Source organism: Macrobrachium nipponense, chromosome 26, assembly GCF_015104395.2.
Source record: "Macrobrachium nipponense isolate FS-2020 chromosome 26, ASM1510439v2, whole genome shotgun sequence".
NCBI classification, from domain to species: Eukaryota; Metazoa; Arthropoda; class Malacostraca; order Decapoda; family Palaemonidae; genus Macrobrachium; species Macrobrachium nipponense.
This window is the reverse complement of record NC_087215.1, coordinates 24,634,004-24,655,907: the sequence shown is the minus strand read 5'-3', so window position 1 is coordinate 24,655,907 and position 21,904 is coordinate 24,634,004. Positions and strand designations below refer to the sequence as shown.

At 35.1% G+C, this 21,904-nt stretch overlaps 2 protein-coding genes across 4 annotated transcripts in view; both read left to right on the top strand.

Annotated features, from left to right (window-relative positions):
* The window catches only part of LOC135200070 (protein glass-like), a 1,678,662-nt gene that overhangs the window by 93,009 nt on the left and 1,563,749 nt on the right, over positions 1-21,904 (top strand). The window lies entirely within an intron of this gene.
* Positions 15,718-21,904, top strand: part of LOC135200071 (uncharacterized) — an 84,060-nt gene continuing 77,873 nt past the window's right edge. Inside the window, exon 1 of the mRNA XM_064228354.1 lies at positions 15,718-15,981. Coding sequence (XP_064084424.1) covers positions 15,724-15,981 — 258 coding nt within the window. The 5' untranslated portion in view covers positions 15,718-15,723. The remainder of the gene's footprint in view (positions 15,982-21,904) is intronic.

Below are 21,904 nucleotides of genomic sequence, written 5' to 3'. Positions count from 1 at the left end.
TCTGTTTGGCTTTCCTCAACATTTTTTTTTCTTTTATTTATTATATTGTTGGTGGTCACCAGTTTCTCCTGGGGGTCATATAACCATGTCCGAATCTTCCTCCTTTTAGGGGCGCTCACTTCCCCTCCGCCTTCCATGTCTTATGCCACATATTCCTACCTTACCTTATTCTCGTCTCCTCCTACGTTTCCCCTTCTCTTGCCCGCCACTTCCTCCTCCTCCGCCTCCTCCTCCTCTTCCTTCTCCTCCATCTCCTCCCTTTCCACCTCTTTCTCCTCCTCCAGCACCAGCGTAGGTCGTCCTCGCACTTTAAATTATCACCAACAAGCAGACTGCCTAGGTATCCATTTTCATAAGTAAAGATTAATTAGTTGGACTCGCGGCAATGCACCCACAGACCACAAATCATTTTAATCTCCCTCAACAGCCGCATATCATTCAAGTTTTAATCCGCAGCGTTATAAAATTCTTATATCTAATTGGACCTGGACGGTCCTTATAAAGGGATCGGCCTCTCTCTCCTTTTTAATTTTCCTTTCTTCTATGTCTCTCTCGCTATCAAAGTCGATTAGGAAGTTTTGCTTCTCAACCGGACCTGACTGAGCTCTCTCTCTCTCTCTCTCTCTCTCTCTCTCTCTCTCTCTCTCTCTCTCTCTCTCTCTCTCTCGTCTACGGTGTTTTGTAGGATGGAACTTGTAGCCTCTATAGGATGGTCTTCATTCAGATGTTATCAGATTCTATTGTACGTATTTTTTTTGTAATTCATTAACTTTTCAGTAATTTCATTTGTTTGTTTATATATACAAACATCTTCCCGAAATAATCTTCGTTTCGTCGATTGATGTCCTGGGAAATATTTTGTCATGGTCATTTCTTCACTAATTAATTAATGCTCACATAAATACAGAGCATACAAGGATGACTGGCACATCCGACGTCTCTCCAAGCAACATACGACCTATTTGCAGCTTTTTTATTGAAAAACTGAAGTGCGAGGCACAAAACGCACAAATGCTTCTGGAGTGAGTGCCCTGAGAATCTTCTGTAACCATGACAGAGTTCATCTCTTAAGACTTGGAGAGGTCAAGACCCCTGACTTTCTTGGAATAATTGAATGTGAATTATATTTTGTTTAATTGCGTACTCAATAATGACGTCTTGGATTATAAACTGAAAATAAGCTAATATTAAATAATGAGGCTGAGAACTCTTGTTTTCATTTGTTGGTGATTTGGTAAGATCTTGGAAATCTTGTGAGGCATCTGTGAATATCGTAGTTGAAATTCATTGTATTTTATTTTTAAAATGACAAATCCATCCTACCTCCTTGCTAAATACTCTTTCAAAATTCCTGACTCTTGAGATTCTTTTACTGTTGCCCCACTATATCTATTCGATTGTTGTCTTTATGGGAGATTAACATCGATGATAGTTTTGACTTGGATTCGAATAAAGGCAAATTCTTGAGTCTATAAGAAACTTATTTCGTTTACGTCTAGGGGCTAAAGTTTGCTGGTAATCGCCTTAAATTATTTTCTTCGAAACAACATTTTCTTCTTTTTGAGGGACGTCGTGGCTGGGAGAAATTTCATTTGAAGAAGTATTTGTCCTTCGCTATTAGCTTTAGGGAATAGTTCATGCAGATTGAGAATGGACAAATGCCAAAGCAAAATTTCAGGCATTGAAAGCCGTAAATGTTTTACCTATCGTTGATTACAATAAAAACAACAGCAGCTACAATAACAGTAATAATCTGACACATTTTCCCAGTCCTTTTCCTGATACTCCATCGACCTTATGGTTAGTTCATAGAGTAAAGGAGAGATGTTCGCTGGTCTAGAATTTATATTGATTGTACCCATGAATTCTTTCATTCGTGGATCGGGAAAAGTTTTTATTTATTTTTGAAGTTTTACCTCTGAAATGACTCAAACAGATCCACTCATCTCTTTAAATCAAAATTTTGCATCAGTAACTGACATGCGTTTTAGACATGGACTCAAGAGTCAGTCTGTTTCATAAGTCAGTCCTTGTCACTTTTGTCTCAGGATGTAAATTTATCGCAGGTTGTTCCATAAAGAGGAGTCATAAGTATTAAAACAGTTTTATTTAAGCGTCCTCTCTCTCTCTCTCTCTCTCTCTCTCTCTCTCTCTCTGTATACATAAGCGCAGACATTACACACACACCCACACACACACACACACACACACACACACACACACACACACACACACACATATATATATATATATATATATATATATATATATATGTTATATAATATATATATTATATATATATATAATATTATATATTAATATATATATATATTATAATTTATAATATTATTTGTATATATATGTATATATTATAGTTTATTGTAATGGCATTATATAACACAACTGACTAGCCAATTTGTTACGGAAGGTAAATATGCCAAGAGAAGGTAAAAGATGAAGGAAAATGACCATTCTTAATTATCATTCATTCATCAATATCATTTCATGAAGTTTAGTAATTTTATTTTTAGCATGTGTACTTGCATATTTTATGAATATATATTTGTAGACACAGACACCCCTTAGAATAGATAAACAATCATGGGCGTAGTTTAATTAATTTATTTTTTGCCAAAATTATCGGATGCACATGAATGATATTACTTTAGAATTTTAAAAGGAATAACAGTTTTACTTTATTATGAGCCCGTAACACAAGAGGTCTATTTTATGACAGCGAATTATTCATGTTCACCTTTAATTTTTAAAGGATTGTTGCCTGTCGGTTACGTTGAATGGCAGTTTATACATTCCTTTGCTTCCAGGTAGAAATGTACGATTTCAGTCAGTCGGATGGGCATTTGTCACATGATTTCTTGATTAGAAGGCAACACTGGCGAAAAACGTATTTCTTTCTCTCTCTCTCTCTCTCTCTCTCTCTCTCTCCTTCGACTCTCTCTCTCTCTGTTACACACGAGCGCACACATGCACAATTACTGACATTAAAAGAATAGTCTTTTAATAAATATTCATAGTAAGTATGAAAATTTATGTGTTAAATCTAGTGCAGCTCACCAACTACCTGAAAAATCGCAAAATTTTCCTTTTTTATGGACACCCCTAATAATATTTCACTTTTTATGGTCTTACTTTTTTATGTTATAGTTAATTTGTTTGGAAATCATATTGAATGCAGACTGCAACAGATTTTAACAGGTTTCATGTACGATACAACTAATTTTTATAATCTTTTTATCAACACAATACTGGCTCTCTGCACGCGCTCTTTTGAGTGAGAATCTGCATTCTTTTCATTGCAATATATATTCAGTTTGTGTGTACATATGTGGGATTCTATCCTTGTATTACATATACACATATATACGTAAAGGACGGTGTATTAATCAGTAATTGAGCACTCCTTAAAAAAAGAGAATGTTTCGAGTTTCATAATTTGAGGAAAGGTCATGGTTAATAAACCTCATTTTATTTATACTTATTATTCATGTTTATATTTCTCATTATCCATGTCAGTCAGTCAGGAAAAATATAAGGAGAGAAAGATGACCGAACAAGTATAATATCGTGGCGCTCCTTCGTCAAGGTATAATCTTAATTGACTGATTATAGGATGTGTAATTGTGTGTGTTAGAGAGAGAGGAGAGAGAGAGAGAGAGAGAGAGAGAGAGAGAGAGAATGATGCACAGGATAATTTATGCAGTACACACGGGCGTTTCACGCGATTGATTCGCAGCCTTGGCAGAGCAGACTCGGAAGTGACCGAATAATGAGGCTTTGTAGTAGGTATTGATTAGGTGGCGATATGTAAGACGGGCTACATTTCATTTAATGCTTTGATAGTGCTTTGATGGCGGGTACAATAGTCCATCAGGCAGCGTTATTGTTCAAGGCCTTTGGTAAGACGCTGGCAGTGCTTTCGCCGGGGCCAGGGGGGAGGAGGAGCCCGCGGGAGCCGTATGAGTGAGTGAATGGTTCCTGCTTCTGGTGGATTTCTGTGTTTAAGTTTCCTTGGGGTGACAGCTCCTGTGGCAGTAGCTGGAAAGGCACGAAGTCCAGGAAGGGGAGAAGAGTGCCTGTTAATGAATTGTCTGTTGAAGTCAGGAGCTCTTGTTGCAGTTATATGGAGTATGGTTGGTCATGCGTGAATGACAAAGGGCCACCACCTATGGAAGCATGGTGTGGGAGTGGAACGGTTGAATGTATAGCCTTTTTGTGTATAGGTTCCTTCTTTTTTATCTGCTTTTTATATTGATTTCTTTCGTTTCCAATCATGTTTATATACTATTTGTGTAAATATATATATATATTATATATATATATCTATATAATTATATATATATAATATATGTATACACACACACACACAAATATTAAGTCACAAATTTGGTTTCATATCCAGTCACTATAACTCGGGAATAAGTTACACCCAAGGGAATTACAACGGATAAATGCTTCGTCATTAGCGGGATTCGAACAGCCGCCTGGTTGGCAAACAACGAGAACGCAGTGATTATGACTATGAAATTGTTAAGCTTGTAACATGTGGCTAATTATGAATTTTTCTCGCATACACTGGGACAATATTATTATAGAAAAAAATGTCAAGCAACACATTTTGTTTAATACCCAGTTCATTCAGGCAAAATGAAGAGAACGAAAAAGAAATTGACGGTAACATTTGTCATCGTACCGCGAATTCCTGAGAAGTCGTACCTCAATACAGAATTCATTCCGGCAACTCATATTCGTAGTCTTCAGGGATCTCTCTCTCTCTCTCTCTCTCTCTCTCTCTCTCTCTCGGCGACGTCTCCTTGGGTAATCTAGATGCCTCAAATTCTTTCGTCTTCTTCCATATTCTTGTCTGGTCTCAAGGTCTATGTGGTCCCCCCAACCCCCCTCACTACCTTATTATCTATCCTTCGGTTGCCTGGTCCTTTTGCCATTCTCTTGAGCCTTCTTGATTTATTTCTCTCCCCTCTTCCATCCTCGAGGGGAAGGTTGCGGGTGAACATGAAGGAAAAGAGGAGGAAGATAAGGATAAGGGGGTGGGGGAGGTGGAGGTGAGGAGGAGGAGGAGGAGGAGGAGGAGAAGGAGTGCTGTTTTTCCTGCTCTTAATTGGAGAATGGAGATGTGTCTGGGTTTTTCTCATCCGACAAGGGAAGCCTCATAGCTAAGGGTTTTTGGGGCTCTGGTATCTGCGTCTTTTCCTCCAAAATCTGTTGGAAACAAAAATTAAAGTTCATTAGACGACAGATCTTTTGCGAAGCGAAGAGGGGAAACCTTTTTTGTTTTTGTTTTTATAAGAAAAGACATTAATTAATCTCTCTCTCTCTCTCTCTCTCTCTCTCACACACACACACACACACACACACACACACACACACACACACACACACACACCAAACCTGAAAATAAAGCACAGTTTTACTTCAAGATACCCAGCTCTTGATTAATAAATGTCTAAACGTTGCAAGCAAAGTCATATATTGTGTTTAAACGAAGCGTGGCCGATGTTTCCTGTTTCCTTCTGCAAGAGAATAAAGAAAAAGTCTGGGAGAAATCGTTTCGAGAGAGGATGTAAGAGAAAGCTAAGCGATAGGTACACAGAAGGCCAAAGGGGGTCCGGGAGGATTCTTTTGTCCTGGAATAGAAAATGGAGTGTTACGTCGAATGATTCGTATTTGGGAGAAAGCTGTTGAAATTACCAAGGGGAAAAGGGAAAGGTTTAAGAGGCGTTTTCAAAGCTCACAAAAGGCAGTCTCTTATTGTATCCTTCTTGGTGGGGGAAAAATGCCCTTAATTGAGCAGAGAACCGGAGGATCTTTTCAAAGGGCCCCTCCAGGATTGATCTACGGATTGAAGTAAAATGGCGGCTTTGGATTTATGGACAAGTGAAGTGTGATTAGCGAGAGGAATTATTTTGGGGTAAACCTCTCGGCGTCTTTTAAATGGAACTTCTTCGCTTTTTATGCATATCGTTAGCTTGTACATTTCGTAAACAGAAATGATCTTTATCATAACTTATTTCTTTTGGAAACAGTTTTGTCTGGGAGACGGGACATACGTATCTACATACCCGGCTATTTACAGAGAGAGAGAGAGAGAGAGAGAGGACGAGAGAGAGAGAGGAGAAGAGAGAGGAGAGAGAGAGAGAGAAGGTAAGGGATGACTTCCAACTGCTAGTGATAAGTCCAACATAATCGTTATTGTAAATATGATGCCTTCATGAATTTGAGACAGATCCCCAAATTTTTTGTTCCTGATAATTTTAGCTTACAAACTTTTGAACTAATTAACTCATGAGTTAAATGGTAAGCGTTTTCCTATAAATTTTCGATGACATTCCTCAAACAGCTATCTAGACAACGTGAAACTAAGGCCATTATTAAACAGTGTAACGGCACATACTTGGAAGTCGGGCTTCATTATGAAGGCAGAATTTATTTTCCCATTTGTAACATATTTCTGGTTTTAGTGAACCTGGGTTCGTTTTTAAAGCAATATAATATTAGGACATTTAGTGAAAGATTCTCATCCCTCGTCATCATGCTTAGAGGCTAACATAAAAAATTGATACTGCCTGCCTTTCAAGCATTCTTCATTTTGTTATTTCCAGATGTAGATATTTATTTAGTTGTGTATTCTGTAGATCTTTAACAAGTGCTTGAAATTCTAGACAGTTTTCCTACCAGACAATTAGTCAGAGTAGACCCGATATAAGAATAAAGAAATGAAAAAGAGATGAAGCCAATTCCCTTGTACGACATCTGATTCAGAAATTTCATTTGACATATAGATTTCAGTGCTATATTTAGAAAATTGTAGTTTTTGGTTTATTTCAAAAGTCCCATGTGACTGGCAGCCCAATACCGTAGTTTGGCTTGAAAGATATAAGGACATAATCTTGGGATTGAGCTGCCTTCTGGCAATATGGGTCCGTATTTTGGGTAAACGGAATCATAGAAAGAACGCCAAAACCTGTCAGCAAAGGGGAAGAATCAGCTTATAAACAGAGCAGAAAGATGAATGTTGATATGCCTAAGTCTTTATATATTTTTAATAGTAATTGTTTTAATTTTTAATTTCCTTTAAAATAGGTGATGACCCCATTATTCGTTATCTGAGTATCACATATCCATCAAACCGCGGAGTTTGTGGTAGCTGGTGTTCTCCCATATCTTTCTGAATATTTGTACAGAATTGTTGAATGCATTCAATCCCTATGAATACTATTACATATTTAATGGTCTTCATCAATAGCCCTAATTGGCAGGTAAATAGATAATGTACCGTGGGGATCACATGAAGTAATGGATTTAGATATTATCAACCAGTTTTACATTAGGAGCAAATTGTTGGCAAATAGCTCAGTCGTCATGGAGTCATCTAGTTTTCATGTTATCAAATCAACAGCTTATGCATAGAATGGGTGCGATAATTAATACTGTGATGAACAGTGTTCTCTTCCTGAAAGGTGTATTTATTAAATACTTCATGGAATCTTTAGTTTATCATTAAGTAATATACTCACAAATGTATGTTTGCATTTACATGAAAGTAATATATACACCATCACATGTATGTATGGATATATATATACATATATATATATATATATATATATATATATATATATATATATATATAATATATATAGTGTGTGCTTATAATATATGGTATATCATTATAATGTGTATATATTATATTGGGGGTATATATATATATTATATATATATATATGTATATATGTATATATTTAATTTATAATATTGTAATTTATATATCATATATCTATAGTAGGGTGGTGTGGTAGAATATTATGTATAGATTATATTATATAATGTATATATATATATATATATATGTATATATATTATATATATTATATATAATAATATATAATATATATTGCACCATGGTTATGAATAAGGCCTCAGTTGTGTTTCACACGGGAAAAAGTTGTTATTCCCAAAGATTCTTTACTTATTTTCCTTTCTTTTCTTGATCTTGATGCAAACTGTTGTCTGTTTAGTTTTCAGTCGGGTGGAGTTCAGTTCCACTCTCCTTTTTCTATATTTGAATGAAAGTAACATTTTATTTTTATCATTTCACTTCACTATTTAAAGTTTTTTTTTAATTAAATGTCTTCCTTCGTCATTATGTTAAACTGGGTACGTGAATGGTTGCATTTTATTGGTCGAACATCATTCAGTATGAATTCATGTGTGAAAGTTATTTCACATAACTATCCAGTCATTTCGAATTGGCACTTTCATTTACTCATACACTTCGTTAAAAGTAAGCGAGTCTTCTTTTCATTTGTTATTTTAAGTGATTGAAAGCGATTGAAGCCTACTCTTCTTTTCATCATTACTTCGCCTGATTTAACATGACATTGCTCTCTGTGCATTGAATATTGAATGTCTTAAAATTGCCTGGTCTTTCGTTTGATCGTATTGGGCTTATTTTTTATTTTATTTTATCGATCATAATTGTTTCATACCGAAGACTGCGTAATGACCCACTTTAAAAGGTCAAATACCAATAGATCTTTGAAGTTCAGATTGCAATCTTTCATATAATAAAGGTCGCTCATAAGCGGCAGAGGAAAAGGACAAATCAGTGTGATATCACACAATGATCATAGAGACTAAAGCATAAAAACATACGACCAGTTCCAATGCCCCTTCACCCAAGTTACAGCCGACCCATTGGCATACCTATGTGTCAAAGTAAAAAAAACTCATACCGTATCTCACCGTATCTCATTCAGATGGTAGTTCCGTTTTTCCTGAGAAAACTATCAAGCCATGAGCGGTGCTTTGAATCAAACCCAGAGCGATATCAATGAGCTACTACGAAGGTGTTTAAGCTGATGTCCCAATCTTCTTCCCGAGTTGGTCTCGGGAGACGTAATAGATACAAAACTAATAAACAGATTCAGCCACTAGCAGCACCCTTAGCCCCCTCTCTCTCTCTCTCTCTCTCTCTCTCTCTCCCCAGTACAAATTACTGTAATAGTAGTGAGTAATAATGTCTATAGATAGATAAGCTTGAAAGATTGGCAGTTAGTCAGAACTTTATTATTATTATTATTATATATATATATATATATATATATATATATATATATATATATATAAATGAATCTTATTCAAGACCAAGAATAGGTAAATAGTCACTTACTATGAGATTCAGGGCCTCTGTTACACGGTTTTTTGGACTTTGCCCCTTATCAAAGTATCAGATGTAGTTGAAAGTTCACATATGTATATTTTACAACCACACACAAATTTTGTCAGCATTATCAATAACCTAAACCCGATAGTTTTAATTTTTATAGAGTAAAAATTATATAGCCGACGCCATGGCCAATGATTACGAGCCAAGAGTCGAAAAACATTCATTACGTAAACAAGGTAAACACCGTTTTACGAAATGTTGCCCCACCCATCCACCAGACAGAAACTCATTCACCTTGTCCCTTCGGCTCTGAAACCCATAGCAGTCAAGAATGGCTAACCGGATTTGGAATTGTCCCCGTGGTTGCAAAACTGCATTTGTCTTACGACTTCCAACTTTATAGTCAAGAGAAAGCCCGTGGCCATAGTTACTATAGTCTGAATATAGTTTTTAGTTTAAATCCAATGTTTATGGTCTGATTTGTATTTAGCGTAACGTGATTATAATACTTGTAATGTCATTCAGGATTTTGAACATTTCCATTAACTATTCACTATGCCACCAAGAGAGAGAGAGAGAGAGAGAGAGAGAGATTGTATGTAAACAGCCTTTATATAACTATTTTTGTTAAAATAAGATTTTTATCCAAAGTAAATACAAGCTTATAAGTGCTAAAATCTCCAGCAGACCAACGGATCATCCGGTATAATTTTTTTTCTTCTTCTTCAGGCCGTACGGCCGTGTTGGATGTAAAGACTTTATGAATGTGGGTGGGGTATCTGTGCTAGCGTAGTAATACTACTGTAGTAATAGCAGTAATATACATGAATTAAACGTTTAGGCCAACTACTGGGATCCTTGAGGATCATTTAGCACTTCTTACAACTACTCGAGAAATGAGTTTTTATAGCCAGAAGTTAAATTTTTTAATCCAACAGTGCCCATGATAGCCTTCAGTGTTATCCTGAATTATAACGAGGCCAAAGTGGGTGGAGCCTCATGAAGTCATCATTCTGACGATAAATATTGGTGAAGGTTTAAAGCCAAAATACGGTGTCGGCTATTTTTTTTTCAGTAAATAGGTAGATAGCCAATAAATAAAAATTGCATCTTGACATTGGATATAGCAGTTATCAAATCAAGCTTGTCCACTATGTTTTTGAAAAATACCAAATATTCCCTACATCTTGTCAATCTGATTGTGACCTATAAAGTAGACTGTAATTTCTTAGGACACTTATTTTGGGAGTTAGGCTAATAATCGAAGTGTTTTTGTATTTATTAACATATTTTGTTGGTCTGTTCATTATGCCAATTATCAGTGGAGAGGTTTCAGAGTTCATAAAGGTGTACTGCTTTGTTTGTATTTAAATTTTTATGTCATTATTGCCAAAGGTCTAGCCTTTGTTACGTATAGCCAATCATCCATCGAGAAAGAGGGAAGAAATGCTGTCATGAGTTATGTAACGAGTGCGTTCGAAACCTTTTCTCTGAGTAAGTTGGCCCGTCTTCAAAAAAAGTCAACGTTTACATTATAAGTACCAAATTTATTCAGCCTACGTAATGCAGAATACAGTAAAAATTTGTGTAGATATAATGTGTATTCTGAATAAGCGTTATATTTATGAAATGCATAGATAAAAAGTTATTGCGAAAAAACCGTGTTACAGAGGCCCTGAATCTCATAGTAGTAGTGTTGAATGCATTCATGGAATACTGTATTAGTTTATGCCTGACTTAAAAGAAGAGAACCATACAATTTTCTACATATTAATACTTGATGAGTGTGACTTAGCTTCGAGAGATTTCGATTTTGTGATATAAATTGAGGGTAAATCAATAATTTCAACGTAATTCTTGAGAATGAAAACATGACAAGCCGTACAGCCTGATCTTAATAACTTGAAGTCATAGATCAATGATAGTATGATTTTAGAAATATTTACTGATTCGGGTTAGAAAATCGCATTTATTTATAAACAATATTCTAGTTTGGGTATATGAGTTTTTTGACTTCATGTTAATCGTTCATGTATGCGTAATTAGTTTGCATTGTGCATGTTATTGAAATTTATGCCTACAAAAACTCTATAAAACAAATATGCATCTCTCTCTCTCTCTCTCTCTCTCTCACAGTATACATGTCGATATAAATATTCTCTACGTTATTGTTAAGGTGTATTTATGCCCTTCGCGTAATAGATTTTTTTTCTTCAATTTTTGTGTGACCGTCTTTGCATCAAAAGTACAAGTTATAATCCCGACAGACAAACGCTTTGGTCGCTACGACTTGGATCTTAACATTCTCTTTCATTTGATTTTTATTAGTTTTATTCTCGTTTTAATCCCAATGGAATGAAACACGTCCTTTGAAGAGAATGGTGATACAATGCCGTTTGTTCTAATTGTTGGAAACCTCTCATTTGTTTTATCTCTGTTTTGTCCTGTCAACTTCTAGGAATGGCTTTATTAGTCTTGTGTCTCTCCTGTTTTATGTAGATAGTGTTATGCACTATATATATATATATATATATATATATAGATATATATATATACATTTATATTTATTTATATTTATATATACAGGATATGCCGTAGGGAATGAGTACCCAGTGTAGGTTTTTGAAATTCAAAGGAGCTGAAGAAAAAACAGGAAGAAGATGCGCTCTGAGTGTGAATTTTCCCTTTAGCAATTGAGGGGCAATCAGATTGAAAAGGACCCCAGTAACACATAGTGAACCTAAAACTGAACAAAAAGCAGATGAAAACTGCAAGTTATCAGCAATCAAAATTCTCATCTACACGATGCGTGCCTGCGTGATCGTGCTTTTCTGTGTGGGAAAGGGAAAGGAGGCAAGGGGAACTGAGTACCTAAACTTGTTGCAATATTTCTGCTGTTACATCATCATCCACCCTCACGACGTTTGTTGCACTGGCAGCAGTTTCCCTGAAAGAGCCTTTGGGGTCTTTTTTGCTCTCTTCTTTCGCCTTCTGCGCTCAGCCAACAGACACTGCAGTTCATATAATAAATTACATAAGAATAGGTATAGTAGCAAGTATACATACACTAATTCATGCATGCACACACGTTACACACACGTGTATTATATATATATATATATATATATATATATATACATATATATATATATAATATATATATATATAATATATATATATATATATATATATATAAAGAAAGAACGAAAAAGAAAGAATAAAATTATACTTAATGTGTAAACAGTGCTTTAATAAAATGCCTTTTTAACAACAAGAAATCATCAATTTGAATTAAAGTTAAGAATTGTAACCTAATTGTTTTGTTTAGTTCTGAAGGGCATTGTTCTTAAAGCACATATATTATAGGCAGTTGCTACTGTAAATACATTAATGTCAGTGAGAATTATAACTTTGACCATAATATTAAACGCACTGTACTGAGAACTATTATTACCATTAATTACGTTAACCATGGAAATATCGGTTATGGCAGAATTACACTCGGCTTTTAAGAAGCTATCGATAACTCTCCTGATTATGGCGCTGACAGTTATGACGGTCAAAATAGTTTTGGCAGTTGTTTAGAGGTGAACGAGCAGAAACATTAATAATGTAGTTGATAATAGTTATGGTAAACGATAGAGGTAAATACAGAGCAATTAAAGCGTTTGATAATTGTGATGGTAACTGTGAAAGCGAGTGAAAAGTTATGAATGCCTATGGTCTTGGTTGCTATAAAGATGATTGTATCACGTTGATAAAATAATGATATTGCCAACATCAAGAAAATAATTGGAGATTTAAATGATTCATTTAAGAGGTACTTGGAAAGTGGTGTCACAGATGACATTGATGAAGAATATATTGAGCAATCTTCTCTTTTTTACTTCTGAAAGAGATCAGTGTGGAAAACCATACATGCTGTATTTATGCCTCTATTTTGGTATTTAGTTGATGGCACATGCACTAAATATTAATACTTTTAAATTATACATTGTCCTTTAAACTATTGTAATATTTTATTTTATTTTAGGTTTTACTCAGAAATGACAACAAGTCATGAATACTGAAATTATGAGGTCGAAAAGTAGCAATCTTTTGTGACAGATGGGTTAAAATTGTGATGGTATTTACATAACACGAATGTTTAATATCAAGAGATTTGCAGATAACCATCGTCACATTTTTATGCCGGTTAAAGGGAAATGAATAAAAAAACTTGTATCCTTGTTTAGAAGATATTTTGTTTATAAAGAACATAATAGTGCATTCACATATCTCAATAGATGACAAGTCTTGTAAAAGACTGTGATCTATTTACTTACTACTTTATGTTACTCATTTACCATCGAGAGAAGTAAGGACCTAACAGGTGGTAGCAGTAGCATCATTATCATCATCATCAGCAGCAGCAGTAGTGGTTGTTATTTATTCGTCAACAGAGAACTGAAGTGGAGAATTAAATGTACAACTGTGACTTTTCATGAAAATTGTGTTCCTGTATGTAGATCATGCAAGTTATCCGGTAAAATCGCGTTGAATTATGGCGAGCAGGAGAAACTTAATGGGTAGCTGGAAAAGCGTGGGATGGTAAAACCCACGCCAAATTCCACTCCTAAAAAAAAGAAAAAAAGTAAAAAAAAATGGACCGCGCCACGCTTAACTAGATTTATGTAATGAATAAAGATTGAACGTCGGCGTAAAAGTTAGAAAATATGGGTCACTGTGCAACGCATCTATTCCCTCACTGCAGTGAGAGAGAGAGAGAGAGAGAGAGAGAGAGAGAGAGAGAGGAGAGAGAGAGAGAGAGAGAGGAAAAATTGGTCTGCGTGCTTTATTCAGCCTCAGTAGCTGTCACAAATGTTTATCTAATGCTTTTTTCCCCTTTCAGCCTTCTTTTTTGCTTTCCGTGACGGAGCCATTGTTTGCTGTTGAATAAAGGTTGTCGAGGATGGATATCAAAGCAGTGTTTCACTCATTCTTATTTGTTGTGTTGATTTGAAGACAATAGCCTTTGTTTTTCTTTGATTTTGTGTGTGTGTTTTTTTTTTTTTTATCTGAGCAGCAAAAATAGTTCGTTATTGCGATAGCTTTTTTTTTCCAGTATATTGATCCGAAGGTATGTACGTGTTTTCTTTTTCATTTAGATAGTAATGAAGAAATATCTGATTCACAAAACGAAATGTTTTCGTAAGGTTTGTTTGGCACAGTTGTTTCATATAATTACGGTGGGTTAGATTACTGAAACGAAAACAAACTTGATGATATGTGAAGAGAAGAAGCCTTGTCAGAGCTTGAAGAAAGAGAGACCTGTGATATTTTAAAAACAAAGGAGAATACGGTGTCTGCTGTCATGAAAGTTGTTAGCTTAGAATTTCGGAAGAATCGGGTGAAGAATTTATGAAGAAATAGGCAAAGAGTTTTCAAAGGCAGAAATAGGTAAAGAGATTGTTATCTGAAAGAAGAATTCTATACCTACAAGTCAGTTGAGATTTGATAGTTCTGCATTATTTAACAACAACCTATTTTTTCTTACCAAAATTAAACTGTTATATATCATCTTTGCTTGCCAGGAGAATTCTAATGAAATATGTAGAGCTCCCGTATGGGATAAAGCGTCGAAATTCTCTTTCATTACAGTTGGTCAAAATCTTGGAGAGTCTGGCTCATCGGCGTTTGTTGATAATATAAAATCAGCGAGACAAATGTACAATTTTTTTGTTTTGACGTTCATTGTTTTTAGTCAGTCCTGACTGGCTTTTCTGTATCCCTTTTATGCTAACAAAGCTATCTATAATGTTGAGATGAAGAAAATCTATTTTTCATTTTCTTGAATGATGTGGATAATAAGTTATCTTTACACGAATTGCAGTCTTGTATGAAAATATCGACGATGATATATAGAATATATATATATATATATAATATATATATAAATATAAATATATATATAGTATAATATAATATATATAATTATATATATATATATAGAGATATATATTAGATCATTATATATATAATCTATTATATATAATAATATGTATCTATATATATATATACTATATCTCTAATATATATATATATCTATAGTTATATTATATATCTATATATATATATATATATTATATATGATATAGATATATTATATATAAATCTATATATATATATAGCTTATATATATAATGACGATATATATATATATATATATATATCTATATATATCTATATATAATATATATATTATTATAGATATATATATATATTATATATAATATATATTTATAGTATATATTTATATATATATATATATAAGTGCATATAAAAAAGTGGGTATGAATATATGTATGTATGTGTGCGTAAATACACACACACACACATATATTTATATATACACATTATTTTATTGTACATACTTTCATAAGACTGAAATGTTAGTACTGTTGTTGTTGTTATTGTCAGCGCAACAGTTAAGCTCTTAAATATACTGTCATGCGCGATCAGTTATTCAGTTAGCATTGATGTGCGACCAGGAATATACACCATTTGTTCGTATTATGCCCAAGAATGACCCCCGAAGCCATTTAAAAAAGAAAGCCCCCTCATGTGGCGAAAGTTATGGGATGTGGCGCCCTTCGTACTTTCGAGACTCTAGAGACGATTCGTGCGATTCCAATATGGCGGCTGAGAGCAGCCTCCTGCCAGTTCAGGGCACAACATCTGTGGATATTCGTCTGCCATGGGAGGAACTCGTCGTCTCCATCCATCGAAACGGAAAGGTAAGAGTCTTAGCTCAGGATGTAAAGCATATCATCTCGGTAAATGCCAGTGACGAGTCATAAGGACAAAAGTTTTCTCGATGATCGTTCTCGTTTAGCTCCTGTTGCCTCTACTTGATGCAGGCAAGTTCCGACGCGTAAGCTGCACTAGAGCTCTCGGGACTACGCGCCGAATCACGTGTGTAAAGTTGATGCTTTTCCTTTGGCAAAGATCGGGATTTTATTATTTCTTTTAAAAAGACGAATGAGTGACCATTCGCACTTAGAGTTAGTAACTACTAGAGGCTCGGTTTCCTCCCATCATCTCGATTAAGCGGTCAAGTTTAATCACAAGATTTTATTTTTCATGAGGGGAGTCGGCCGCGAAGAAATTCACGGTGTGATTTTTTTTTTAAATCGAAGTTTAATAAAAGAAAAAAATTAGGGATTATTCATTATATTTAATGCACACGGTATACATTTCCTTATAAATAGCTATGGACGTGATTAGGTTTTGGAACAGACTTTATTCGTTCTTAAGCTTGAGTGTGACAGCTAACCAAAGTTTCAAGTTTTGGGGTATATAGATATAAAAGATGTATGTGTATATAAAATATATATATATATATATCCTATATATATACTATCTATATATATATATATATACATATAATCTTATATATATACAATATGTATGTAATATATATGTATAGATATGTATATTTTATTTATGCATAGATATATACATTTTTATATATTCCAAAACGTTAAGCATAGGTTAACTGTTATGGCACAAAGTTCAATAATATATATATATATATATATTATATAATATATATATATATATATATATATATATATATAGTGTGTGTGTGTGTGCGTGTGCGTGCGTGCGTGCGTGTGTATTCAATGCATATATTGTACAAATATTTGTTTAACACACTGTCATTCACGTCAAGGGTAATAATGCAATCATTAGGATTACGGTTGCAATTTCAATAATGTCGTTATCATTAATGTTGCAAATCATTGATTAAATACATTTATTTGTAGTCATTTAAAGGAATTTAACGACTTAGGTAGAAATTGACTTTTATGTTTTTTTGTTAATATAATAAACTTACAAGTATTGGCATTTTGTTTAGAGATAGCCATCTAAATGCATAAAAACAATTAATTTTATTAGTTCATAATTTTAAGAACATTCGTAAATGCTGATCAGTTAGGCCTCACAGACATACTATTACATATTCTATAAAAGTAGAAATTTTGTTAATGTTTTCCATAGGTATTTATTGTCAAAATATCTTTTTGCAAGGTCAGTGCGAAAAATACTTGGTAATACACAGTGTTAGTTTGAATTTTTGTCCTGTTTTTATACAAGCGCGAATTTGCTTGGTATTTTGTTATATTAGATAATGAAAATTTTGCAACAACAACGAATATTTTCCCGATAGATTTTATTATAACTAAGGAATCTATTTCATATATTTTTATGACTACGAAAATCGAGTAAATAATATTTACTCAGCAATTATTGTATGGATAAAGTCATATAGTATGTGGTGATGTTTAAATATGCTGCACATACATGGAAGTGTTAATTTTTGAGAAATTAAAATAACAGAATTTTAATTTTTCCTGTTGCTTGGTGATGGAAATTATTCATACAAACCCCATCAACATCATTAGCAGCTGGAAATATTCAACAAATTTTTCCTCCTTGTTTTATTATATAACTAATTTTTTTTTAAACGAAGTTTTGAATATATAGAAAGGAAAAATACCTGGCTTTAAACGATTCCTTTCCCACTTCGGGTGATTATAAAGTTTGAATTTTTTCGATGCTTGTTTAATTTGTGTTATAGAAAATCCGTTATTTTATACTCACTCCTAATAGATATTGCTGGTGAAAATAAAGTTCTGAACATATACAAAAATAAATCGGCTGATGAACCGTCTAAGCTTTATAATAGACGTTATATAAAATCGTGCAGTTTGTCACATATCTTAGAATACTCGCTGCGATGACAGGAAGTGTAGCAATTCATTCATATAGTTGCCAGAGCAAGACGACGGGGTAGATGGCCGTGACAAAATTAACTCCCTGTGATTTTAAGTGCTCTTGAAGATCAGTCTGAAACAGCAAACAAATGTTAAATTTAGTTTTATTGCTTCCATATTTTTATTCATGAAGTTTATCCCTCTTCTTCACCAAACTTATGTTTCTAGATTAATTTGCATTATTGGTATGTGCTAAAGTATATGCTAATACTATATGAAAATTGCCTTGGACTAAAGTTGCGGTATGCACAAATTTAATCGCTTATTTTTTTTTTATTGATAATTTACAAAATTGCTGGACAGATAAACTCAAAATTCATGCTGTTTATTCTGTGTAGCTGCAATGGCTTAGTGTCTGAAGCCAGCGAAAGAAGACATTTTTACTTTCCTGATCTATTCTCATAATTAACAAGTAGCTTCAATACAGATCCCCTATAGAAATCTTGAGGAGCTCGACCTTGATCCACAAAATGTCCATAGTACTTTGAAGTATTCATTAGAATTCAAGAAGCTTTTAGCGATACAGTTGGGGGATTGGGGGATTTCAGAGTGAAGGTGTTCAATGTAACTCGTATGTTTCTCTGCGTGTTTATGTGCGTTTGCGTGTTCTTGTGTGTTATGTTGTTTATACAAACTAGTATTTGAGCATTCTGTCTTTATAAAGCATTGTACATTATAAGGACTTTTACTCGATGTTATGCATTTTGAATATAAATTACACGTGTGTTACTCTGTTATTTATTATCTGCAGTGAATAAATTATCTGTCTGTTATTGAATATATATATATATATATATATATATATATATATATATATATATATGTGTGTGTGTGTGTGTGTGTGTGTGTATATATATATATAGTATGTATGTATATATATATATATTATCTATATATATCTATCTATCTCTATCTATATATATATATATATATATATATATATATATATATATATATATATATATAATATATATAATATATATATTATATATACAGTATGTGTGTGAGGGAATAAACAGCTTTGGAGAGAGAGAGAGAGAGAGAGAGTTTATATACGTTGGGTATAGCTCATCACATTAATAACTCACTCATAACCCTGTACCCAGAAAAATGATACAATCAGCTACGTGCCTGTGCCTACACACGTATAACTTGCCATGATGCATATATAGGCCACTGCGATTAACACGTTTAAAACGTCACTTCACCTCTATACAACGAAATTCCTGGCTGTAAGATTAAGTAAGGTTTACGACTTGGCCGCTTCTGAGAACGCGCGAGAGCCTAAAAGTGAGCGCGATGCGAAATACCTTTTATAAAACAAACGCGCTCGGGCCATACCTCAGCGGTCGTCTATAACTCTCCTAATAAGAAACAAACGCGTAACAAACAGTTTAATGCTACGTGTTTGCGTAGTAATAGTTATCGCATCCTACTCTTAACTGCTAACCATAACATTAAGCTATTTATTTACAGTGTTATTATACTTTATGGCGGCTCTGCTCCCCGTGCCAAATGGGCAAGAACAAACTCAGATGGAAATAAGTTTGGGCTTCGTTTCTCCAATGCCCTTGTTTTCCTCTGTTTGTCATTATGTTTATGACCCTCACAATAAACATGGATGGAAACGCTTTCATTATTCTCGGCGTGCTTACCTCGTTCGCTTTGTCTGACTAATAAGTTCTAAATCGCTTTCATTAATCTTCTTAGTTCCTCTTTTTCTTATTGTAATTTTCTCATTTGCAAATGTATGTCTGCAGTTATTTCATTATTTTCACGTTGTATTATGATTATTATTTTTCGTTGTTGCTTATATATTTTTTTTAATGCCTGCATATGCGTGCGTGCCAGACATTTACGTTGGGTCTTCTCGAATTTATTTTCCTTTGTTCAAAGAATGTTATCACTTATATAAGTGTAGATTATTTGCAAAGGATACCATGTATATGGTGTGTGATATTCATGATTAATTAGTTTAAAGATTCTGAGCTGATATAATGTTAATTAATGGCGCTGATTAGCAACTAGAATTGTGTATTTCCATTATTGATATAAAAAAATTCCATCATTATACCTCTTATAATTTTGAGGTTAGTTTATCATAAACAACTACTTACTCCTATCCTATTTATACAGTCCTACATGAATATGTCTTCAAAATACATTGATGTACCTTTTGATATATGTAAGACATCCTTATATAAAGTTAAGGTTATGAATCTGTGTGATGTGTTTCCATAGTTTATTGTTTATAAATGTCCTCATTATGTGCATTGTTAAGGAAGCTAATTAGTGGTTGGAAATAATCGAAACAGCATGAGAAATGGCTCTCTAGAATACGTCATGTTATCAAAATGTTCTTTAGGATGATTAAGGTAATATTCGCAGAGCTTCTTCGCCAAGTACCATTAGGTATAATGCCATTAATTCCGAGGACCATCTGGCCATCTCCTACAACTTTCCAAGAGAGAACATATGCTCAAGTTCCACTGCTGGACGCACTATAATGAACGGGCTGGACTGTTGCCCCCTCCCACTCTTACCCTGCCTGCCCCTAGCTCTCCCAGCCTCACACCCTGCCCCTCTCCACTTCCTCTCTCCTCGCTGGAAGACTTGGGTAGCAGCAGAAGGAGCGGAGGAGGAAGACCGAAGAGGGGAATGAGACGTGCTTGAGGGTCACAATGAGTTGGGTTAAAGGTTACAAGAAAGAAAAAGAAATGAGTATAAAGGCAAGCTAATGGGACCCTGAGAGACAGGAACGAGGGCATGGGTGGCTACGGAAAGGAAGGCAATGTGCCATGAGGGGAAAGCAGAAGAAAGCGTTTGGGGAGAGTAAAAGGGGTGTGAAGGAAGGGGAAAAGAGAGAAGTGAAGAGAAATGGAGAGAAAGAGAGCGAGTGGGAGAGGGAGGTGTATATAAAAGAGAGTGAATCCGAAATCAGGGAACAGTTCGCATTTAGAAGGGCAAGAGAAAGGAAGGAGTAATAGGGAAAGAGAGAGAGAGAAAGAGAGAGCGAGAGGATATACAGATGGAGAATGTGAAGGGAAAGAGGTGAAAAGAAGGTAGCGGAGTAGGTCTTGTGAACAGTGGTGTTGCGTGTAGGTGCGGTCTTCAACATCATCATTATCATGTGCGAGTAGCGTTTCTCTTGACTTATTGTATTCTCATGAAGTGGCTGTGGACGTCATTAGGTAGTATTTCCCCTCCAGCATCGTGGGGCAGATGTATTAGTGACATTAGAGTCGTGAACGTCAACAAAACTAAGTCCTTGGATCTTGCCGTGGCGTCCGAGGCAGTCATAATATTTGGAGGATTTGGGGCAGAATTGCTGGGGATTTGCTGGAAAAGGGCCATAACGCCCCGGATATGAGGCGGCAGCAGAAGAGGCTGGTGGTGGACGTGAGCTCCAGGCTAAACAGGCGCCCTGAGAAGTACATATGGCCTTCCCCAGGTCGTTACTGGATGGAGGAGATCGTATTAGTCTTGATCAAAGCCTTAGTCCTTGTGTAATTGGCGACCGACGCATCTTAGAAGTAACAAACTAGACGCTATGGCCGTCCGACATAAGGCTGACTGACCACCAGTGGCCGTTCTCAGATGGGACCATTCGTCGCGGCGTGGGCGAAATTAATTTTCTTTATTCCATGGAGGGTCCTGAAGGCTCTTGTCTCGAACAAGGCTTGTGGTCCAAGCGGCGCTGGGAAGGGGCGGAGCCTGAGGCGTTGGAAGTGTGGTCGCAAGGCCGCTGAGATCGAAGAGGGCCAGGCCCACGCTCTGATTGGCTCACACCAGCTGGAATCCTTCCAGGAATCGTTCGGGGGCGGGGCAAGATTTCCGGGCGTGCACATACTCAAGAAAATTAACGAGATGGAAGGAAGTC